The 25,844-nt window shown below is 42.2% G+C and overlaps 1 protein-coding gene across 5 annotated transcripts in view; it reads left to right on the top strand.

The window, feature by feature from the left end:
• The window catches only part of VCAN (versican), a 136,618-nt gene that overhangs the window by 31,156 nt on the left and 79,618 nt on the right, over positions 1-25,844 (top strand). For all 5 annotated transcript variants that reach the window (XM_083465112.1, XM_083465111.1, XM_083465109.1 and 2 more), the window contains exons 3-5: positions 10,733-11,098; positions 19,522-19,696; positions 19,804-19,931. In XM_083465112.1, the coding sequence (XP_083321238.1) occupies positions 10,733-11,098; positions 19,522-19,696; positions 19,804-19,931 (669 nt within the window). The remainder of the gene's footprint in view (positions 1-10,732; positions 11,099-19,521; positions 19,697-19,803; positions 19,932-25,844) is intronic.

The raw sequence follows: 25,844 nt of genomic DNA, 5'->3' as shown, positions 1-25,844 counted from the left end.
GGGCCAGTGAGTATTAACAAGAAGCATGTATTGATGTGTTTGTGGGTGTTTCATGCTACTACATTCAGATGCATGTGCCCTCTTAAATATTATTGCTGCAGATGGAATGTACATTTGCCTAGTTTCACATGATTTACAGCCAGAGCCTGAACAGTAACTGATCCTTCACCATGCCTGGTTTACATCCTCCCTCTCTTTACTGTACAAACTCAGACCACAAGCCATCTGGCAGAACAGAAAGGTTTTTGTTAGAATTCAATTTATTACCTTCATTGTCAAAACCTCATGCACGTTTCTGCTGGTAGACCTGGATATTTCTGCAGATCTGCTCTCGCAATCTATATACGTTGACGGGGTGATCCTAAGGGCTGATTTACATCTGATGAAAGTCCTGCACAGAAGGCACTTCCATGTTGGTAATAGCTGGTGACCCCATTATGTGTACCTAAGGGGTGTGTGTGTGTGTGTTGGACAGGGGAAGAAGAGGTTCACACAGTACTGTAGTTAAGGGGCTGTTCTTTTCTACATATTCAAAACTGAATTGCAAAAATTGAGGGAAGCTGTGCGTTTCAAAAACATTTGTTGTAGATACTATAGAAAAGAATAGCCTCTTCTGTGGAAAAACTGTATGTGGTCTGAAACTATAAGTTTGTTGGACTTTCTGTTGCCCTTTGCAAATGTTGTCCTAGTCCTCCATATGTAAATCATCACGTTTGATGATTGCATGCATATGTATTGTATGATGTGAACTGTCACCTGGAAGCCAAGATTGCTTTCAGCGACTTCCTGCTTCATTTACTACTTCGCTCAAGGAAGCTGTATTTCTTCACCCAAAGTGCAACTGATTTATGGAATTTTGTATCAAAATATGAGGCAATGAAGACTAGTTTAAATGACTTTGAACACTACTATGTAAACTCACCCAAGATATACCTCAATGGTTTATTAGACATGATTAGGAATGCTTGGGAAATTTGTGAATTCTGATATAAAGTGGCCTGAATCTAGTCTGCTGGGCTAATGTGCTCATTGAAACATAGATAGCCTTCAGAGCTCACACTTATCTGAATTTTGTGATAGTGCTTAGAGTGTATTTGGACCACAAAGCACTGATGAATAGTTCTCAAACATGACTACATACAAGTACAGTGCCTTCCATGAACAGGAAGAATATCCCTTTTGGGAGTTATGGGGCTGTTGAAGAGACATGGGCGGATCTTTGGGTTGCAAGCTGGCATTGCAATATCCTGGAGTAATTAATTTGTGGAAGGTTTTTCTCTAAGGTTTTTCTATTTTGGTTATAGTATAACAAGCACATATGGATCTGTGCCTTCATAGCTGATCATTGGGCTGGGAGTTGCTCAGATTTATATTTATTATAGTTAACAATATGGTCATAAATTCTACTCATATTTATCCAGAGATAAAAACCAACATATAGTTAGCAGAATAAAAACTTAAACACATTGCAGGATCTACCAAAATAGACCAGAGGCAATTGTATCTCATCCAGCAGAGCTTTACTGCTACTGAAGGCAAATAAGCAAAATGGTCACAAATCCAACACATACAGTGGTACCTTGGGTTACATATGCTTCAGGTTACATACGCTTCAGGTTACAGACTCCGCTAACCCAGAAATAGTGCTTCAGGTTAAGAACTTTGTTTCAGGATAAGAACAGAAATTGTGCTCTGGCGGCACGGCGGGAGCAGGAAGGCCCATTAGCTAAAGTGGTGCTTCAGGTTAAGAACAGTTTCAGGTCAAGAACGGACCTCTGGAACGAATTAAGACCTCTGGAACGAATTAAGTACTTAGCCCGAGGTACCACTGTACAGGATTGGCACTGCCCATAAGAAATCCAGTTGCAGCTTTTAATAATTTTAGTAAGACTAAAACCTTAACACTAAGATACATGCTTCAGAGACAAAGTTCTGCAGAGATGAAGTATGTTGGTATTATGGTCATAGCAAAAGTCTTTGTTGCCTCTCAAGTGCTGAGCATCTTAAAAAAAAAAAGACATTTTTTTGCAATGGATAACAAGATGAGGTTTAACAGCACAGATTTTTAACCCAGAGGTCTGAGTCCTTTGAATACGGGAAGGCTGTGATTCTGATGGAGGTCAAAAAAGAGAAGAGATTTTATTCAGTGTAGAGGGGAAAAATGTGACTGTGAGCTCCAGGAGGTGGGATATAGAATTTATAGCTTCTCTGGGATCCCTGCCTATAACTACCTCCCTTTAAATTAATTAAACAGCTCAACAGCTCTTATAACTGCCTAGCAACTGAATGCATTAGCTCTCTGGGTGGAAGACTATTACCACATGTTCAAGAGGTGATTGTTTTGCAATATGTTTTGTGCACATTAACTAAAGAGTGGGGTCCTTTGGCTCCCTCAGTGATGGGACGGAATTCATAGATAAAGACGGAGGGGGTTGGTGTAGAACCTTATACTTGCCAGGCTATACAATACAGATCCTCCAAGTGTCCCTATTTTCCAGGGATGTCCCTGATTTAGAGAGGCCATCCCAGTTTCTGATTTGATCCCAGAATGTTTCACTTTTCCTTAGGACGTCCTTATTTTCATTTGTAGGGTATGGAGTTATCCAGCCCCCAAGCCGTCTGAAGGCAATCCTGTATAGCGAAGTTTGTTTAATGTTTTATTATGTTTTTATATATTTTGGAAGCTGCCAAGAATGGCTGGGGCAACCCAGTAAGATGTGTGGGGCATAAATAGTAAAATTATCATTATGGAATGGGATGCCCCTATTTTCATCAGAGAAATGTTGGAGGGTATGACAACAGTGTTAGTTTGGGAAGAGTGCTGTTCCGAGCCCCCTTTTCCTCTCACAGAGCTACAATTCACAAAGTGGTTTAATGATCGACCCTTTTAAACAAGAAACTCTAAGCATTGCACTTCTATGGGATGAGTAGGGATCTCCTAACAACTCTCAGCACCTCAGCAAACTACAGTTCCCAGGATTTTTGGGTGTGTGTGTGTGTGTGAAGCCATGACTGTTTAAAGTGCTTTAAATGTATGGCGCCAATGGGGCTCAAGTCTGCTCTATCTCTGGCTGACAGCCCTTCTGATTTTCGAAGACTGCTGTAATTGGTTTACATTTAAAAATATATACATTCAGAAACAACATTCAATAAAATTTTCCAGAAACTAAACAAAAACAAAACACAATGGTGTATGAGAAAATAAAACTGAGTAAGAGTACTTAACCAAAAATAAAAAGTAACAGTCCAGGATAGCTTGTGTAAGCATATATGAGTTTAATAGCTCAGTTAGTAGAGCATAAGACTTAATCCTGGAGTTGTTGGTTTGGGCAAAAGACTCCTGAATTTCAGGGGGTTGGACTAGATGACCCTTGCAGTCCCTTGCAACTCTATGATGTAAAGGTCTTTACAGTCTGCCTCATGAATTACCTTGGAGGGTGCATTCCAGAAGGTAGGTGTTTCTTCTATTCACATCCTCACGCCCGCCAATAGCCCCAATTTTTCCGATACATCACTGATTGACAGAAGCCGCCTCGGCTCCTTATGTCAATCATCTTATTTGAATAACCCTACCTTTCACTATTCTGAGAGGTTTGTTTTATACACCCCTGTCATGTCCTGCTGTCCTTACCTCTAATCTAAGTAACCCATACCATTGTAACTTTTCCTCTTAGAGGAGCTGCTCCTCAGTGTCTTCAAGTGATCCAGACACCGGTGAATTAGGTCTACTTGCAAAGAACTGTTTTCCTAAGACACTTTTACGGGGACAAGTTTTTGGAGGTTCCCAGCCCCTGTCTCCAGAGCAGTGATTTTCAGCAGCATAAAACCATTGATTTACTACCTGACAGAACAATTCTCTTAGGTTTCCTTGCAAGCATGCTCTGAGCTGGGGTCTCGGCAGTTGTTGGCCAGCTTTCCAAGCTTACCTCCCAGCAGCTGTCTGGTGGGTCTTTCTTCCTGAGCCTCTAGCACATTTTTTTTTTTTAAAAAATGTTCTCCCACTTGGCTCAGTAGTGCTTCCAGCATGATGATAAATGCTGCAGAACTGTGAAGCTGTGGCCTGCTTGCACTTATCTAGCTTTCAGAAAGTAGCTGTTATGTCTCAGCCTCTGCTGAAACAGCAGCCCTAGTTCCTCACTTCCTCATGCGTTGTGATTTAGATTTTTGACTCTGCAGACTTTGGTCGCCTCTCCTTGATTCTGCTCGCCCTGCTAGGGAAAGCTCCCCCCACCCCAGAAAGCTTTTTGATGTTTCCCTGATCTTGCTCAGATAGACATTCATTGCGTGGCAAGATGCAGTGAAAATATCTGTACAGTGGTACCTCAGGTTACAGATGCTTCAGGTTACAGACGCTTCAGGTTACAGACTCCGCTAACCCAGAAATAGTACCTTGGGTTAAGAACTTTGCTTCAGGATAAGAACAGAAATTACGTGGCTACGGCGCGTCGGCAGCGGGAGGCCCCATTAGCTAAAGTGGTACCTCAGGTTAAGAACAGTTTCAGGTTAAGAACGGACCTCTGGAATGAATTAAGTTCTTAATGCGAGGTACCACTGTACACCGGGCTAGCCAGAATTTGAAGCATTGCGCAGTCTGTCGGGTTTAAAGATTTAAAAACATTCAAAAGAAAGAGCAGGCACTTTGGAGTTGCCCATCAGCCGTTAGCATCTGACCAGCAGAATGAGTAGGCATGCAGGTCACCTGGTTAGTCTTCCTCATTATGGTGAGATGTATTATATTTCTATTTAAATTATGGTAATTATTTCTAAATTTGCATCTGTGGAGGACATATAAATATGTACACGAAAATATTATGCAAATCTGTGTCCTCATTTGGTGGCGATGCATAAATGATCACCCTAGTGTACACTGCATTTTTACACATCTTTCGACACTGCTGTGTTTTGTGAGAGTGAGCACATGTCCTTGCAAAGCCTTCACCCATTTTTGGACATGTGAACTATCGCTTAGTGTTTCCATTCCTTTCTTTCTTCCTCTGAAAGGCTAAGCAGGATTTCTGATGTGCTGGTGAAAACTAATTTGGCCAATTTCATGCTACAGTATTTGGTTAAGGTTTTCTTATTCATCTCTAGACTTACTTTAAATGTGTATGAGTGACCTTAACAAATATTTGCACGAAATATAAACAAGCATCATTATTTCCGGCACCCCATTTCTCAGGAGAGGTGGCAGTGCCAAGCTGAACATATGGTTTAGGCAAATTTATTTTGCTTTGAAACATCCTATCTCTAGAAGTCTCTGCCAATTAAAATGGATACTTCAGCAGAAAGGGCAATAAATCATTCCTGAATTGGGAGAATGAACTGCTACAGGAGCAAAAAACACACAAAAAAACAAAACAAAAAACCCCCCACAACTCCATTATCCCCCCTTCCCCAATTCTTCCCAGTTACAGGTTTGGTTGATTAATCTGAAAGCTAGACCAGAAAGAACTCCCAGGGAAAGCTACTTTGGGCTGCCTATTATGGAATAGTTGAATATATATATGGCTACACTGTCATTTTTTGTTCTGTGTTGAACAGAAGGCTTGTTCATCATGCATTGTGGATGACTCTACTGTTGGGTACTATGAGCTTGTTGCTTCACATAACTGATTTTGTGTATCATGAAAGAGCAACTGATGGTTATTGAATTTGTTATAGTTGTGTTTTCATAGAGCCGTAGAATTGTAGAGTTGAGAGGGGGACCCCCGAGGCTCATCTAGTCTAACCCCCTGCAATGCAGGAATTACAACTAAAAAGTCCATGACTGATGGCCACCCAACCTCTGCTTAAAAACCTCCAATGAAAGAGACTCCAACACCTCCCTAGGGAGTTCGTTCCTCTTTCAAATAGGTCTCTCTGTCAGCAAGTTCTCCCTGATGTTTAGTGGGAATCTCCTTTCTTGTCAAAAGGGACGCGGGTGGCGCTGTGGGTTAAACCACAGAGCCTAGGACTTGCCGATCAGAAGGCCAGCGGTTCAAATCCCTGCGACGGGGTGAGCTCCCATTGCTCGGTCCCTGCTCCTGCCAACCTAGCAGTTCGAAAGCACATCAAAGTGCAAGTAGATAAATAGGTACCGCTCTGGTGGGAAGGTAAACGGCGTTTCCGTGCGCTGCTCTGGTTCGCCAGAAGTGGCTTAGTCCTGCTGGCCACATGACCCGGAAGCTGTACGCCGGCTCCCTCTACCAATAAAGTGAGATGAGCGCTGCAACCCCAGAGTCGGTCAGGACTGGAGCTAATGGTCAGGGGTCCCTTTACCTTTACCTTTCTTGTCACTTGAAGCCATTGGTTCAAGTCCTACCCTCCAGAGCAGGAGAAAATAAGTTTGCTCCATCTTCCATGTGACAGCTCTTCAGATATTTGAAGATGGGTGCATGCAGTGCTTTGTACTCAAGAGTATGCAGTACTTGCAACCCCCCTCCCCCAAATATTAAAAGTGTAGCACTTACTGTAACAATTTCATGGTGAATACCAGTTCCTTTTCCCCTAAAATAAATAAAGCACTGGGAGTACACATGCACATTCAACGGCTAATGGCATCCATGTCACCCAGAAGGTTGCAGCCGCAGAGAAAAGAAAAGAAGAGTCGTTCCGTTGTCTGGAAAGGTCATTTCCTGGTTCGCGTGGAGAAGCCGTTTTCAACAAAGCCCAGAAAGGGAAACACGCAACTGTATTGAGGCAGCACTGGGTGTAGGAATTTTGTGCCTCTAACAAATTTGCACCCGGGGCAACTGCCCACGCTATGCTACTGACTCCAGCACCTTGTTCTCGCAGAGGCCAACCAGTTGAATATGAAAAATGAATGCAACAATACTCTCCCCAATTGGGATTCCCAACAGCTTGTGATTCCCATCATGGCCCTGTGTGCTTTGTTTTCTTTACAGTGGTGCCTCGCAAGACGAAAAGAATCCATTCTGTGATTCTCTTCGTCTAGCGGTTTTTTTTGTCTTGCGAAGCAAGCCCATTGAAGGATTAGTGGATTAGCGCTATTAGCGGCTTTTAGCGGCTTTTAGAGGCTTATCTGCTGATCGGATCAGCTGATAAGCGGCTTAGCGGCTTAGAAAAAGGGGGGGGGAAGGGAAAAAAAACCAGCAGGAACTCGCAAGACATTGTCGTCTTGCGAAGCAAGCCCATAGGAAATTCGTTTTGCGAAGCACCTCCAAAACGGAAAACTCTTTCGTCTAGCGAGTTTTCCGTCTTGCGAGGCATTCGTCTTGCGGGGCACCACTGTATTCTCGTTTGTGTATCTTAGTATGCAATATCTTCTCAACCTGCTCTGTATTTCTCAGCGTACACATAAAATGAGCATTTATAAAACATCCCTGGCTATTACTACATGCAAGCAATGCTGTTTCCTAAACAGCTAAATAACTTGCAGGTGTCGGAAGTGCTCATTTCTTGCTTAGCACTGTTGGTGGCCAGCACTAGTGCACAGATATTACGTTTCTCAATTGTTTTGAATTAATACATTAATTCATTTTGAATCGGCTTTTAAGAAAGGAAGGACGAAGTTCGCTTTTGTATTCAGGGCTGTCAAGTCGCATTGAATAACTTAATGAGGGATTAAGGGTTGGCATTCAGTGTTAGCAAATGTAAAGTTTCGTCTCCAGACATGCTGCAAGCAGGTTAGATGAACAGTAGCCAGCGTTACCCTTAAGGATATTCTTTTGTTGTATGGAAACATTTTGCAGTAAAGTGTTTGCAGCTGGAGATGTATAAAACCATTGTAAAAGTCCTTTAATCAAGCAGGGACTATCCACGTGCTTTCACTTCCTCTTTGGGCCCTTCTCCCATAAAATGCCGTGGGGTGTTTTATTTCAGTGATATGTTAAGCCCCTAGATTGGAAAGGCAATAATTAAAAGGCAATGATTTGTTGCCTGGAGTGTGTTTTTCTGGAAATAATGGGAATGTGGCTGTTTCCTCTAGATAAATGTTAAAAATAAACCGACACTTGCTTAGAATTACTAGATTATGTATTCTTTTAAAATTTTACTTTGCTGAGTCTCAATAAACATTGCGCAAACCTTAGCAATGCAGTGTGCAAAGTTAGAACAATACGATAGTTCTAACCAGAGTGGTTGCTTATATACACTAGAAAACAGCACCACGATTTTAGAATAAAAACCAACCTCGACCTGGCAAAAGGTCAGGATGAGAGCCTGGTACATGAACCAAATTTCCAGATCTTTTGGATCACAACTCCCACAAGCCACAGCCAACATGGCCAGTGATCAGAGATGATGGGAGCTGCAGTCCGACATTACTGGAGTGCACCACTAGTTTATTCTGTAACAAACTTAAATCTGTGCACTATCAGCAGGGCCCAAGCAAGAGGATGGGTGGGTACATTTGGCTTACCCAGGCCCAGAGCTCCAGGGGAGGCCAGGCCTGGGCTACATGCCCATTTCTGTGAGGAGAAAAACAAGTTAACTAGTAGATGGTGCATTGAAGATGTTTATACAAACTTATTTCCATGTATTCATACATGATATCCAGATCTTGTGAGATTTTCTGGAAACAGTGTTAGGGTAGAACAAGTAATACAGTGTTTACCTCGGGTTACATACGCTTCAGGTTACAGACTCCGCTAACCCAGAAATAGTACCTCAGGTTAAGAACTTTGCTTCAGGGTGAGAGCAGAAATTGCACGGCAGCAGCAGGAGGCCCCATTAGCTAAAGTGGTACCTCAGGTTAAGAACAGTTTCAGGTTAAGAACGGACCTCCAGAACGAATTAAGTTCTTAACCCGAGGTACCATTGTATTCTGAAAAGCGAGTCGCTGGCCTAGGCTGTCCAGAGAATGAGAGAACCGCCACTGACGCATAGAGAAAAAACATGATGAAACGGTCTTTGGAGTTGTGTGTTTTAACTCCAACATCATGCTTCTTCTCTCCCAACCATCACTGTGTATAATATCTGTAGCAAAATATACCTCTTTCACCTGGTTTGACGTCTGCATTCAATTACTGAGTAAATGTGGAGTCAGAGAGAGAGGATTTGTAGTTTGAAACACAAAGGAGAGTATGTCCTCCTTTGTGTCATGCCCTCTCAAGAACTACAACTCCTAGTGATCCATAGTTCCTGTAGGCATTTCCTGTGCACAGGTTGGAGAAACCAACAGGGCATGGCAGTGGAAGGGAGAAATTAGTCACAGGAGGAGCCAGTGCTGCTGAAAATATTTACTGAGCCCAGGAAGTAGGTGAGCACATGAGGTAGACCTCTGTCTAAAAATTGCACGGAGCCACGGACCGTTGATCGAAGGGACAAAGAATGGTGCTGAAATGGCAATTGTCAGGGCTCTTGGGTATGATTTATATACATACATCTGATATTGCCCTGTGTTGCTAGGGAGCCTGACACACATGAAGCTTTAATAAAGGGACCTGAAGAAACTAATTCATGCAGGTGACAATAATTTCGCATGGTGGTTCCGTCCCCAGCCCCTGCGTGATATCGGCAGTGTGTGCATAAGTGTGCCCCACTCTGTTCTTCCCTTTTCTGCCCCCATTCTTCCCTTTTCTGGACCCAAAAGGATCCATGTGTTGGCAATAGCGCGCCATTTGGACGAGTCTAAAATGCTTGCCGCCTGTATGAATTAATCTCCCATTTTTTCAAAACAGACAAGGCCTTTTGCTGGAAGAGAGTGAGGAAGGGACCCTCGTTTCAATCTGTATCAGTCCCGGCCATTCCCCATGGGAAAGAGGGGCTGCATTACCAGCCTGTATCGAGCTCAGTGAAATTAGGCTTGGCCATTGGATATCGCTGCTGTTACTGTGGTCTCTTATGCTGCAAATATGAGGGAATTCTCACAGACCCTTTCACGCAGCGTAAGAGTTGTGCAGGAGCTGCTGGGCTGTGCAGGCTGGTTCTCACCGCCGCCATCAATGTACCCATTGGCCACTCTTCCTGCTGTATTTCAGATAGGATGGCTGTGGGAAGGGACTGTACACATGTGGTCAGGAACCCCCCACATGAAGGAGATTCTTGTGCATGTAGGGCCATTCCCACAGTCACACAGTTCCTGGTTGCAGAACTTGGGCTATGTGCTGTGTACTCATTCTTTTAATGTGTCAAGGGGTTTGAGTGACTGCCCTGCTCCAAGGATTTAAATTAATGACTTAAGACAAAAGGGATGATGAGAAGATAACAAGTGACAATGCCGATGTATATGGGTTGCTGTTTATATTACATAGAAATGCTATCCTGGGGTGACTCCTTCCTGTAAAGGGGACCCCCCCCCCCATAACTGAGATTCCATATTTTAAACGCAATGATATTTTTCAGTGGCTGGGTTTTATGAGGCTCTATTTGTCATACAGGGCCTCACTCAGAAGAGGGATAGGCAACTTTCAGTCTTCCAGATGTTAATTTTATTAAATGTATATATCATGTTGCATGCCTCAAAGGAGTCCTGAAGCAATTTACAGGACAATAAAATACAAAAATACAATTTAAAAGCCATTAAAACAATATGCTCCTCCACTTCTCTTCCTATGGCTGTGCCCAAACCTGGGGCCATGGTTTGTTTCCTTCAAATAAACCATAAGTGATAACCAAAGTTTTAAACTATGGTCCAATGTGACATGTCAGACAGCTGTTTGAATCAACCAATTGCTGCACACTTTCAGCTGTATTAATAGAAGGGGGCTATTGTTGCTTGAATTTTATGTCTCTGTTGATTTTGTGTAGATCAGCTTTTGCCAGCTCACTTATATGCTATTTTCTTTTCCAGAAAAAAGCCCACCGGTGAAGGGCTCGCTCTCTGGAAAAGTCATCCTCCCTTGCTTCTTTTCGACCTTGCCTACTTTGCCTAACTACTACAGTTCAAATGAACTTTTCCGGATTAAGTGGTCAAAGATCGAACAGGATAAAGGCGGAAAAGATCTAAGAGAAACCACTGTTTTGGTGGCCCAGAATGGGAAAGTCAAGCTAGAGCGAGGCTACAAAGACAGGGTGTCTGTTCCGAGCAACTGGGAAGACATTGGTGATGCATCATTGACTATGGAGAAATTGCAGGCAAGCGATGCTGGGGTTTACCGCTGCGATGTCATCTATGGAATTGAAGATACCCAAAATGTTGTCTCATTAGCCGTTGATGGTAAGACTACACTTTTGTATTTGTTCATCTGCTTTATCAGCTTCAAATTACAAAATGAATCATTATATATGAATGAACTAGCATGTTGAATATGTTTCGCAAAGCTTTTCCCGTTTGCCGGCAAGATACTGTTACATCTCAATTATCTTCTTAGCCTCCCTTTCTACTCCTGCTGTTTCTAGTTTCCTGGGAGAGTCAGTCTAAGGAGACAATGGAGTGTGGTGGGTGTGGCCTTTCCTTCTATTGTCATAAGTAGTCTGCCAGTAAGTCCTATTGCTACTGGCATTGGTTGATCTCCATCTTTTGCCTCTGGACAGCAATGGTGGGAGACAGCTGTTGTTTAGTATTTGGCCAGAATTGACCACAAAGCCTCGGATTGCTGATCCTGCCTTGATTTTGGGTGCTTCCAGACCATCTGCTTATTGAGCGTCCATCCTGATTGGTTTGCATAGTGACGATACCAGTTACTTAATGACCATTCATTCTGATTTGTTTCTGGGGAGGTTAGAAGATGTTGCATCAAAGCAAGTGTTATCCCACATTTTCCAGTGTTTTTCCCCCTGTTGCTATTGATATTGGAAAAGTTCTGATCTTTGGGGAAAGCACGTTTGTTGTAGAAAGGTCTACTAACTGGTTATAATTTCACAAACTGAATATGCCAGTATGTGATCGAATCCTACTCAAAAATAGTGACAGTCTGGAAGTACTTTCTGCTTTCTTCCCAGATACTGAGTTTCCTTTTATTCACCTTTCTTTGAAAGAGAGATGGTTCCCCACCCTAAATTCAAAGCAACCCCTGTATTCATTGAATGCAGACCCTGCTCTTACTCTGCTCTTTTATTTTCTTGTCTATTATGATACTTCTTAATATTCCCAGTTTGGGCTCCATCACTTGTTGTCACTTTTATCAGATGTAATGCTGTAATCTCTCCACAGTGCTTAAGAGATCGGGAACTGGACATGGGATGGCACCCTCCTCCTCCTCTTATTTGGCTTGAATATTAGTTAAATACTGCTTCATCACTGTATTTAAATCACTAGTCCTTTTTACCAGGAAGTGATGCCCAAGGTGGAATCTACATACATATTTAAAATGTTCCAAAAATGCTTTTTAAAAAAGCGTTTTTAAAAATAAATGAATTTTCCATAAGGCTCACCATCACCATCTAGTGTCACATTGTATATTGTACTTAAAACACACTTAAAACATTTTATTTGCAGCTGTATAGCTGAGTCCCAAGTTTGAGGCTGTTGGTTAAGAGAGAGACTTAGTTATTATTAACTGTAGTTAACATCATTGCTTATGTAAACTTCAGTGTGACTAAAGCTGCCAGGCCATGGGTTGAGGGAATGCCAAGAGGTCAGGGAATGGGGGTCTCTTACTGCTCACCATACAGTTGTAGCATTGAAAGGGACCCAAAGGACCATCTAGTCCAATTCCCTGCAATGCAAGAATCACAGGTAATTGTTAAGGCATCGTTTTTGACACCTACCACCACAGTAGCTTCCTTATGGTGCCAAATTCATACAGGAAAAATGAGTTTAAAGATGACTGCATGGTGCATAATAAAACCAAAATTTCATCATTTTTATTGTCATAGGAATGTGACCAGATTTATAGTACTTAAACCGGCATGCAGAAACCCCAAATATGAACATTTCTTCTGCCCTCATCACATGTATAATGTAATCTAGATGATAGTGCTACAAAAGCAGACATTTAGAAGCACACAAGATGATCCACATCATACATAGCTGGGGGCAAGGAAGAACTGAGTAGAGTAAAGCAGATGACTCAAACCAAGCTAAATGCAACGCTGAAGGCTAAATATAGTGAAGGATGTTTCGGGTCCTTTTTCTTGCAAAAATTCCCAGGTCTGTTCTTCCTGGCACTCTTATATAGGTCTCTGACTACACAGCAAGGGAACAACAAATGAGCTCCTTGAGGAGGCAAGGTGCTCCATGTTCTGTTTCTGTGCCCTTGCATAGCTACTACTCTTAACTTCCAACCCTGTCCAGTGGTGTTGTCCCCACCTCTTGCAACATCTCTAGCCACTGTTCTTGATCCGTCCATCGTATAAACTTTACTGGGAAAATGAGGGGAAGGTTCCCATTTGCTTTTTGTGCAGGAATCAGGATTGTGTCACAAAAGATGGTCAAAGTTGAATACAAGCTGGGAACTTCCCCCTTTGTTTTTCTTAAGCCTGTGGTGTTTGCGTGCAGAAATGAGATAATATGTCTTCCTCATGATAATAATAATATGGGAAGCATTACTCACCACAAATGATCAACTAAGCTCCCTCGTTTCATCAAACTGGTTGATAAGTGATGGGACTTTTTATATGCAACAAAATATGCTTGTCTGTTTCCTTTGCATTCCAAGGCTACACAGCATAGCATCATATTTCTAATCTTTATTATTTGGCCTGGAGAGCTAGAAGCATATAGTCTACCCTCAACAGAGTGATTGGAGTTAACCAGAATTAATCAAGGCTACTGGGGTGAAAATAAAATTGAATTTATGGAAAGCCATGATGGCAGTATTAAATGGGGAGAGGTATTTAGCTCAGTGACAGATGGCATGGTCTCAGGGGTGAGCACTGTAATTGAAAAGCGCATCAGTGCTGTGGACTAAAGAGTCCTATAATATCCACAAAATAAAAATTGATAACCACTGCCTCAAATCAGTCAAGTATAATGATATATCATAATTTTATTTGTATGCTGCCTTTCCACAGAAAGGAGTGTGCTAAAAGTAAGAAGCCACCCTGAGCCTACATAGCTTTAACTTAGTTAGCATTCATAAAGAAAATTCCATATTGCTGGGGGTTGGACTAGATGACCCTAATGGTCCCTTTAACTCTACAGTTCTATGATTCTATGTTATTTAGCAGCATACTGAACCTAGAGGCTCTGTTCATTGCATATAGCCATTTGTAGGCCCATCCTTCATGGATTTGTCTAATCCCCTATTAAAACCACCTGAGATACTAGTTATCACCATATCTTGTGGCAGTGAATTCCATAAATTAACTGTATGTTGTGTCAGACATAACAACTGCTGACCAAGATTGAGCACTGTATCCACATGTCATCTTCCCCCATCACCCCTCTCCCTTCAATTGCTTGTTAGGACTAAGGATAGCTGATTCTGGGTTCATTGCAGTTAGTAAGTAGAGATTAAACCACTGTTTCCTGATTTGATTATAACAGGAAACCGTGGTTTAACAAGCACTGGGAGTCTTTTAAGTCTGATGCACGAGCAAAGTGATTGGGGAGATACTAAAGGGAAAGTGTACAGCCATCGTTTATTGGGCAGAAACTATTATGCCTGAACAGACCCTGCTGCTTTTGTTCTAGGATTTCTACTAGGGAGTATACAACAATAAAGCAAATACTGCCTCTGTTCCTTGTTACCCTTTAGATAAATTGAGGATCAAACTGTGTCTTTCTTCTCTGTCATCAGTTTAAAGGACAGCTTGGCTGACTGTTCCATTTTGTTTCCAGCTGTCTTTGTAAACCAGCATTACCCAGGCACAAGTTGCAGTGCTCAATATATCACTCATGTCAAGTAGAACACATAATCAAAAGAAACGTCCCTTGGAAAACTCAATAATTTCAGAACAACTTCAAAAGATTTTTCTAGGTCTAGACTCCCAGGAGATGGCAGTGGCAGATGACATTTTTATATATAGCTTTTATTTTTATATATAGCTTTTATTTTCTCTTTTAAAACCTCATTAACTCAACGTGTCAGTAATAGATCAGCCTTCTTTGTGTCTCTCTGACTAATATAGGGGAAGGGCTGTTTTCACGGATATTAGCCTGTTCATTTGAATTTGATCTGGTAGCAAGTTGGAATAATTAACATTAAACAGAGAAAATTCTCTCTCTCTCTCTCTCTCTCTCTCTCTCTCTCTCTCTCTCTCTCTCTCTGTGTGTGTGTGTGTGTGTCTTTCTGTCTGTCTTGGGGAGAAGGAAGGGTAATCTCATTTCCCATTTATATCAGTGAGGCATGCATGAGAGAACTCTCTGGGGGATTCTGACTCACTGAAAACAGTGGGATAACAGTGCACAAGGTGTTCAGTTTCCCACCTCTAGATGTTACATAGTGGGGGGAAACCAAGTTTACACTTAACAAAAAACTACAACAAAATCCTTGCTCTATTATGAACGGACCACCAGCATGATGCTACAGCAGCAGACCCTTTGCACTTCATAACATTCCAGTCTGAGATTCTCCAACTTTGGGCGAGGGCCTTGAGAATATCAATGGAAAGCATAGCACCCATGGAACAATGCTTTGGATGTTTTCATATTTTTGGACCATTCAGTATTGACTTTCCTTACTGTTATAGGACATAATTTGCCACTTCAGTGGTTTGTCAGTCCCTGTCACTTTAACAGCATCACTGCCATCAACGTCCTCTGCTGATTTCTGTTGATCAGGCACAGGGGCAGGTCAAGCCAATGTTTTCATCTAGTCACAGAGCAGCCCTGTTTGCCACTGCCTCTCTGCTTCAAGGCGTTGTCAGCTTTGTGAGTACAGTGGTACTTCAAGTTACAAATGCATCAGGTTACAAACGCTTCAGGTTACAAACTCTGCTAACCTGGAAGAGTTACCTCAAGTTGAAAACTTTGCCCCAGGATGAGAATGGAAATCGTGTGCTGGCGACACAGCGGCAGCAAGACGCCCCATTAGCAAAAGCACGCCTCTAGTTAAGAACAGTTTCAGGTTAAAAATGGACCTCCAGAACAAATTAAGTTTGTAACCAGAGATACCACTGTATTGCTCACTACAGTTTATTTTGGGTGTATTTAAATTGGTGGTGTGGAGCCTCAGCCATGGAAGGGAAAACTTTGGGACAGGGCAAGAACCTGTGACCCTCCAGATGTTGCTGGATTAAAACTCCCACTTCTGAGCAATTATGTCTAGGATTAGCTTACCAGACGTCCCCTTTTCCTGGGGACAGTCCCCGGATTTACAAATCCCCATACAAAATCCATTGAAGTTGAAAAGTGTCCCAGATTCATTGAAAAAAATCCAGTAACCTTAGTCTAGGATGGCACTCTAAGCTCGCAATGTCCCCCCTCTGTAGGTAAGAGCAGCTTCAGGGGTTGATGTAAGTCAAGGGAATCATCATGGGGCATGGGCTTATCAGAGACATTGCAAAGCAATAAACAGGACTTGTGGTAAAGGCCCATGATGCAAATTTACATAAATGTATAGAGTAGATCTGGGCAAATTAAGATGGGAGGTGAACAGACTTGCACTGGCACTTCACTAGGGCCAGGTGATATATCGATATATCGTGCAAAACCGTCTTGAAGTCCATATTGTGATATTAGTTTCATAATTTTTGACCTGACAATACATTGCAAATCATGATGTGTGAGTGCGTACTCTGCAAAAATCATGATGCGGGGAAAACTGTGAAGCCAGTCAGTGCCTCTACATAGCTCCATCCTTATTTCAGACATCATGATATATCAGTATATTGTGATGTTTAGCTGGTGATATATCACAATGTGGAAAACCAGATATCGCCCAGCCCAGCCCAACACTGCACTCTGCAGCATGTTCACCTGCAACATAAGTGAAATAAAAACTAATAAAATAAAAGGAAGGAAGTGGTAGGAGATATGAAACCTGGCATAAAAGACTCTTTGTATCCTGCCCCCACAGCAATACCCTTCTTCCAAATCAGGGTCCTGCTGCAGCTGCCTTTGGTAAACTAAAAAGATTTCTTGAGTTTCCATCATGGATGTTTCACCTCACATGTAAGCTTGATCCTTATTTGGACATATGTTCTGCAAGTTCCTGTAATCATCTAGAGAACATGCTTAGGCTGTTCCAACAGAATGCTCCCAGTTTTTAATTCCATCTTGCTCAGATATCAGAAAGCTTTAAGCTGTCTTTCTGTTTAGATTTTAAAAGACGCTATCTCAGCCCCTTGGAAGCATACCTGCCCTTGGGTAATAATCACTGGCAGAAAGAAGCTGGGAAAATGTTGCTTCATTTGTCTCATTTGTATCTCTGCAGCAGTGGAGCATAACAGACTGAAACTGGGTTGCATCAAGTTGGGAATGTGCCGCATCACAAATCCAAATTAGCTGGCAAATTACATTTTAATGAAGATCAAGATGCAAGCTGACCAGATCAATAGCTTCACCTATTTGTGGCCAAAGTCTATCTGGAGCCATTTTCCAGTTCATTAACCTGGACACCAGTTGCTGTGGTCTGTTGTTCACAAGGGAAGAGAAATAAGCAATAGCATGCCTGATTGTCACTTCTTAACGTGAAGCAATGGATCAATTTCTTCTTTTACAGCTGTCTAGACTGGGGTGGCCATCTGTTATGGAACCCACTGAGTCTTGAACCTTTAACCTTCAGGAACAGAGTCAAGGTTTTTCACTGCATGGCAGTTCTGTCAATTAGTGTTGTTATGAATGTTTCAATATCAAATAATAGCAGAATGCTATTCATAGTAATATTATCATTGTTATCGCTGTTACTTAGATAGTTGTGTTGTGTGGAGGGTGGGGTGGGGTGGAGTGGGGTGGAGAAAGGGATTGTAAATTTGTTTAAATGGCATGTGGGAAATTCCAGGGTGGTAAACACCTAATGTAACTGGCTTTCTGCCATCTTCTCATAACATTAAGACCATGCCAAGCCATAAGCCTCTTCCAAGTACTGTTTGACCAAATGTTAGCAACCCAACGGTATTCTGATGAATTATACATTTGGAATAACTTTGTGTTCTATGGAATCATTCCACATTTTCAGCGACGGAGAGAGCCTATCATAAAAATTCATGGAAACAGTAAGGGGTGTTTTACAGCAAAATGCTGTATCCCCATTAAGCACGCCTAACTCCTGCTAATTTCAGGAAGATTTGGGTTGCAATCTTGCACCTAGTTAATCATGTTTAAATGTTTATTTGAGTTAGAACACTTTAGGTAATGCATACAGTGGAGGGGCCACAAGGTTATTGAGAAGACATACACATAACAGAAGAAAGGACATTTTGCCACATTCTGAGGCTGCTTCAGGCTGTGGTATTTTAGAGTGGGCTTTGGTCACTTGCTATGAAATGCAGGTTGCACAGTTAGAGTAGATTTAGCAGTCTGATGCAGCAGACCTCCCCAATTTTGCAGTAAAGAAGGTGATAGGAAAATGCACTGGAAGGTGTGAGATAATGGTTTTTATTTATTTATAGAAATATTTACATGCCACCCTCTTGGGGTCCCTTCCAACTCTACAGCTTTATGATTCTATGAATATAAGACCATTTCCCCCAGTTTTGCTTTTTGTGTAGCCAGTTAAGTTGCTGAACTGGCATGACTCCTACCTCCTACACATCAAAGTGGGCTTGAATTTTATGCATTCTTTCAAAAGTTACACTAGTGCATTAATGTTTTGTGCATTATTCTTGTGTTGGTCATAATAAAAATTAAAATAAATTCTGCAAACTGTCCAAACAGCGTTCAGTTAGAGGCAATTAAGAGTGTCTCTGAAAATTACAATGTACGTTTAGTGACATAGCCTATCGTGGAAGATACATTATTTCTCTTTAAAGAAACCCTTGTTTCTAACTTCTGTTGTCTGACAAGTTTTCTCATTTGTATGGAATTATTCATTATGGAAAATGTCGAGATAGCTGTTGCACAGCCATATAAAGCACAGCACTGTCTACAAATGCAAGTATCTTTATTCATTTCAGATTTAAACATATGCCCATCTTTCAACTGGGAGAAGAATACATAACTTTTCCCTTTTCTTGCGAGGAATTCTATTCAGAATAAGGGAATTTCCCTTAAAAACGGGGAAACGTTGACAGCTATGGAAGAATATGTCCTCTAGCTAAGACTTGTCTTCACTGAATCTCAACTTGATGGGGACTCCAGGGGTGGCTATGAGACTCCTACACCTCTAAAGTCCCATACATAATCTAAGAAGAGCCTGAAAGCTTTGAACCCAAACACTGAGAGAATATGTTCAGCTCTATTGTCTATTCCTTTTGGGCTGCAGAGTGGAGGATAGAAAATTGACAGTCTATTTTATTTCAAGAAATTTCAGTAGGGTAAAATTCCAATTCTGTTTTATTTCCACATTGGCTGTAGGCCATAACAGAAATGCAGAAATGCAGTACTTAACTATAGTACTTAATGGAACCCATATCTTACAGATTAGTACAGTGAGCAAAAGATAGGTCAACCAAATTTAGTTTTCAGTTCCACATTCCTGGTGATGTAGAATAAAATCTGAAGTTTTAAAATCCTTCCTCCATGTTATTTCTAAGCTTACTGCTTAATGAGGCTAGTATAATTTCATCAGCAATATGATGATAATATTAATATTATTAATAATGATAGATGTTGATGACACGCAAGTGACCAGCATGGTTTTTCTTTCTTTGCAGGTGTTGTGTTTCACTACCGAGCAGCTACTAGCAGGTACACCTTGAATTTCAAGCAGGCTCAGGAGGCTTGTGTGGAGAATGGTGCTGTTATAGCAAGCCCTGATCAGCTGAAAGCAGCCTATGAAGATGGCTTTGAGCAGTGTGATGCGGGCTGGTTGTCCGATCAGACCGTTCGGTGAGAGGACCAAGTTGCTTCTTGACTGCACACCCTAAAACTTTTTTGTACATCTGCGGGGGGAAATGAAACGTGACCTTCACAAACTTCCACTTACTCTGTTGCAGGTATCCCATCAGGCAACCAAGAGTTGGATGCTATGGAGACATGATGGGGAAGGAAGGAGTCAGAACCTATGGATATCGTCTTCCTAATGAAACCTATGATGTCTATTGCTATGTGGGAGCCTTAAATGGTAAGCGGAATCTTTTTTTATGCATGCTGGCTTCCCCATCCTGATGCCCTCCAAAAGGTTTGGACTGTAACTTGGTGTTATGTACTGAGTTGAATAGGATCCAAAATGCAGCACTCTGATTAGTCCACAGGAGCCACCCAATCCAGCTCCAGGTGGAAGTGAATCCGCAACCTGATTGGCCTACAGGAGAATCCCGGAATTAGCCAATCACATGGGGCCCATTGTGTAAATAATGTATATAAAGCAGACATTCTGGGGGAACTTCCATTCTTTCTCACCACTATGAGCTGAATAAAGAGCATGAAATCCACTCTCGACTCCAAGTATATTTCACTTGCATCAGCCCAAGTCAGCATAGCCGATGGTCAGAGCTTTTGAGAGCTTTAGCCCAGAGCATCTGGAGGAATCCGGATGGGGAGGGCTTATTTAAAGCATATGCGGTTTTTCGGAAACCAAACATCATGGTAGTGAACCTTGCATAGACCTAAGCTTTCAATGGCAGCTCAGTATTCATTTTATCCTCTAAAAGAAAAAAGTTCCAGTGCCTTGAACCGGGTCCAGTAGTCTGTGGGCAGCCAGTGCAGATGTTTAAGAAGAATTGACCATCTGCCCCCGTTCCCCCTCAGCAATTTAGTCGCTGCAATCTGTGCTAGCTGGAGCTTTTGAACCAGGCCCAAGGCCAGCTCCACATAGAGCATATTGCAGTAATCCAATCTCAAGGTTCCCATTTCATGGATTGATTACGGCTGTAGATGGCATACCAGATGAAGCTGGCAAATGACACTGCTGGTCACAGAGGTCATTTGGGTCTCTTATGAAAAAGGTGTTTCTTCAGAGGGAGGACAGCCTTAACCAGAACAGACAAGCGACCTGCTTTCTGGACACAGGAAGCACTTACAGAGCTTCCTTCTTGCCAGGATTCAACATGCATTCACTGGTCCTCGTTCACTCCATAAGTACATTCATGGGCTAGTCCAGGGCTTGCACAGTATCTCCAGATTCATATATTATGGAGAAAGAGAGCTGCTTGTCTATCAATGTAGCAATGACACCATGCCCCAAAACTAACGACTGCTCCTAACAGCTTCACATGTAGGTGTTAAAAAAACTTCAGGGAAAAATAGTGTCCTGTGGAACCTCACGGTGGAGGCATTTTAATTTTGGACTGATTTTTCAAGGTAGGGAAAACCTTGGTGAAGAAAGCCATTGGCACTTGTTATTATGCCACTGGATTCTTAACATCACGTACCTGAGTCACCGCGATTGTTTACTAGTATCCGAATCAATAAGCGATTTCATTGTCATTGTTGGACTAATCACTAAGTGAGAGCACATGCAGATAACTGAAGAATAACTGATGGAAGGATATTATTAGACAGTGAAATGCCAGTGCCAAAGTGTTACACCAGATGGGATTATTAGCAGGGTGGAGAGCATGTGGAAATATGTTGTGAATTTACCATACTAATTAGATTCATCAGGGTGAGATATATGTAAGCACACGTGATTTTAGCTCCTTGCTTCTCCTTTTATAGCCTGTTTCTATGCATGCTTACTTGGAGTTAAGTTCTAGTGAATTCAGTAGTGTTTATTCCCAAGCAAAGGTGCATGGTGTTGTGACTTTGGGCTTTCAAAAATCACCTCCACATTTATAGGTGTAGGAGCTGAGCTTTTGTTCAAGAAAAGATACAATTTGCATGAATTTCCCCGACACTGTTCTACTCTGGTGGTCATTTATATGTGATTTCATATTTCATACTGGCCTTTTATTTATTTTGCAATGCCCTGAATAGTTTTGCTGAAGGAGCAGTGTAAAAATCATTCAAATGCACAAATATAATTGTTTGTAATTTGACTTAAAGGCAAATTGTTTTGCTTTGAATGCTGCATGATTAGAAAGAGAAATATTTTCACATTCAGAATTCTGCGCAGCTAATTGTGAAACTGGGTGCAAGTGATCCCTGTTTGCATGTTTCCTCTTTAATGTGATTATTGCAAACTAATTAATTCCTTAATTAACAAATACGGGGTAGGAAAGGGCACCTGAGTGGTCTGTCAGAGGTGTTTTTGTTGATATGCCTGCTTAAAGAACATATTGACATAATAATGCCTAAGTAGAGCTTTTGAATAATAATAATAATAACAGCAATAATTTTTAATTTGCACCCCACCCATCTGACTAAGTTTCCCCAGCCACTCTCGGCAACTTGTAAACAAATAGTTCAGGAATGTTTATTTAGTTTGACCCCCTAGATAAACATGGTATTGATATCTGGCTGGAACCAATGGAAAATCTGACTTGTAAAAAAGCCCATTTTCCATGTCCCACTGATGATGCCGATCCAAAACACAGCTATGGAATGTAAAATCTCCTGCCTCAAATCCTATTAAACTATGCCCATATAATAAGTAATCAAGGGAGTGGTAGGAAACTTATTTTATGGAAGTGTAAAGGGAAATCTAACATATATTTCCCCATGATCCACCTTTACGCCTTTTAGTCAAGAAAAGCAATATAAATCCAGATGTTTCTTGCAGATTTTTACACACACACACACACACACACACACACACACACGTATGTTAGTGAGTATTCACAACCCACCACACAGCAAGGGAAACTCGTTGACTTCAGACTGCAGTTGCAAAATAGTCTATTGGTAAGAACAATAATTGCAGACCTCAGTTCTGGAGAAAACAAGGGCCGTAAAGCGAATGTGAGTTTGGCAGCCGTGCTGACTGTACTTACCTGGAAGCAAGCCCCACTGAGATTTTACTTCCCAATAAACAGTTAGGACAAGGATCATCACTGGCAAACTTTAAGCTGTGTGCATTGTTGCTGTTCAGTTGGCTTCAGGGAGCCTACTCAGGAATATAAGAAACCATTCAAAGTTGACACCGAGTGCAATGTGTGTGCAGAGAAGCATGCAGATGAGCCCCACAGGAGTCAGCAGAAGGGCATTTTTTCTTTTGCACCATTACTACTCTGCCAAACAAGCAGCATCAGGATGAAACCATTCATATTAAAGACAGGATGAAAAAAAGGGTTAAAAAAAGTAATGTTACAAACTAACAAAAATGAATTTGACACAGTTTTATGGAATCAAACAACAATTAAAAACAACCAGTGTATGCCTATTGATTCCCAAAGCAAATGAATTCAGGTCATTCGTAGGCTGATTTTCAACCTTGTCAGATTCCAAAGGCAGGGTACAATGAAAAGATTTGAACAATTTGGCCTGTCATTTGGATTTGCTTGTGATCAACAGAGAGATTGGCAGAGTCCCTATATGGATAAGTCTTTTCTATGTTTTTTTAAAAAAGTAAAGGACTCCTGACAGTTAAGTCTAGTCGCGAACGACTCTGAGGTTGCGGTGCTCATCTCGCTTTACTGGCTGAGGGGGCCAATGTTTGTCCGCAGACAGTTTTTCTGGGTCATGTGGCCAGCATGACTAAGCCGCTTCTGGTGAACCACAGCAGCGCACGGAAACACCGTTTACCTTCCCACCAGAGCGGTACCTATTTATCTACTCGCACTGGCGTGCTTTCGAACTGCTAGGTTGGCAGGAGCTGGGACCGAGCAACAGGAGCTCACCCCATCACAGGGATTCGAACCGCCAACCTTCTGATCGGCAAGCCCAAGGCTCAGTGGTTTACACCAGAGCGCCACCCACATCCCTATTTTCTATGTTTTTAGCAGTTCTCAATTTTATGTGTAAACTGCATTGAGTCCTGTGAGGGAACAACAACAACAACAACAACAACAACAACAACAACAGTGTTAGGTGCACTGAAGCACAATGCCTGGTACAGCTAGGGGAGTGATCCTCTATCTGAAGGATCCTAAATACGGTAATCTCATGCTTAAACCAATTCACAGATGGTCTACATACCAATGACCCTGGTTGGATGTAATTCAAACTGCCACTGACCAATGGCAAAACCCCATTGCAGGTGTGCAACAATATTCTTTCCTGATTAAATTTCATGTGCAACAAAACATATGAACTGAGTCTCAGAGGATAGAATACTAGAGGGTAACTCTTTGGAGTTCAAGCATTTTGGCACGAGGCTGTGGTGAATCTGTGTGTGTGTGTGTGTGTGTGTGTGTGTGTGAGAGAGAGAGAGAGAGAGAGAGAGAGAGAGAGAAAGCTTGGCTGCCAAGTCTATCTTGCTGCATTTAACAGCAATAAAAAGCAGCTTAGTCAGGTGCTTTTTAAACTGAGCAATGCAAATACACACAACAGGGGAAATCTGGAGATTCTTAGAGTGCTTTGACTCTGGGGCAGAGGCAATCAGCCTAAAACAGGGGGCCAAAACTAACAGAAATCACATTGCTGTCTGCAATCCAAAGATTGTCATGGTTTCCATGTCACCCCTGTTATTGCAGGGCACAGCTAGCTCTCTTGCTCCTGGCCCTGGTGTTTGCCTGGATCATTTTGCTGAGTTACTCTCAGTGTGGATTCCAGCTATCAAAACATTACAGACCACTTTTAACTCTTGATTCTCCCTCCCACCACTTCTTTCTAAGTATTTCTTCATTGCTCTAATGCTCGGAGCTACGTCACTCTCAAGCCTGCCAGATGGATTTTCTCTGTGTCTTTCTGGAACATGTGGGAGAGATACATTAAACTGTTTTTGTTTGGGAAACCTTGGCTCAGGCAGATACATAATTCAGCACCTCAAAGTGTATGATAGAACTAATCCCCACACTTAAAAGTTGACTGCAACACTGCCATGGTGAGAATAAGAGCTGGTTTTGGAGATTATACTTTTAATACTTTTACTGAGTTCACTAACAGTCATAATCTTGTTGAGGGAAGTTGCTTAGAAGGTCCAGATAATCTTTCCCCTTGACGCTGTCGAATGGGAAGCTGTGGATAAACACCACCCTAGCTTGGCTACGCCTGTGGAAGTCAGGATTAAAAGTTTAGTCGTTCTGAGACTTGTGGCCTGGGATGCAGCATATAGAAACAAGACAGATCTTATAATCCCCTTGGGTTATACAACTGAAGATTGCAGGGGTGTGTGTGTGTGTCATCATAAGACACAGTGTATGAGATTGCAAGCTTGTTTCTGGACTGCACCATTTCCCATGGTAAAGGAGAGATTTCCACATATAGCATACCCATCAAGCTGTCCTGAACCCCCCCCCCCGGAACATTCTGTTTTTCGCACAAGAGGACAGTGGCCAAAATGGCCTCTGTGATCTCGTGTGATTTCAGGCCGCACACTTGCCCTGGAAAAGTGCTTTGGGGGGAGGGGCAGCTATCTTACGCAGTGCCCTAAAACATGTATTTTTCTGGTGCTGTGCCTGAAGAAAGCACTTTTTGGGAGGCTGAGATCTCATGTGGGTCACTTGACTCATGTGGGACCTCAGCGCCGGAAGATGGCATCCTGGTTTTGAGCTGCTTCATATTGGAGGTTATGATATGGTACATGGTCAGTACATGAAAGAACAGCCTGCTCATTAAAAAGCCCTAGCCTGTCAGACATCAAATATGCAGGGAGCTTAACCTTGTGATCCTGGCATCTTGTCTGAAGTGGTAATATAGTCCAGTGAAGTGACTGTAAGGATTGACATGCAGCTGTATGTAGCTGCTGAGCCTAAAGCAACTGGTGGTCTAGTGCGGGTGGGGCTCTCTTGGCCATACGTCACTGCTGGTTGCTGATAGGTGGACAGGCAAGGCAGCAGAAAACCAATCCAACACTTCTGATGCTGTGTCCACACCATGCTGAACTCCCTGCTGCCTTGCGTCTCCCATTGTCTTTTGATAACCAACAGCAATGTGCCGTGTTGGGAAGTCAGGAAAGAAACGTAGCCCCACCCTGTCCCAAGCAGCACTTTAACCTAAGCCCGTATTCAAATGTATCCTAGCAATTTCAGTAGGACTCACTCCCTGACCCCAAACA

Source organism: Podarcis liolepis (assembly GCF_965112155.1).
Source record: "Podarcis liolepis genome assembly, chromosome: 11".
In the NCBI taxonomy this organism is placed as follows: domain Eukaryota; kingdom Metazoa; phylum Chordata; class Lepidosauria; order Squamata; family Lacertidae; genus Podarcis; species Podarcis liolepis.
The sequence above is the reverse complement of the archived record's forward strand: the minus strand, read 5'-3'. Positions and strand labels throughout refer to the sequence as shown.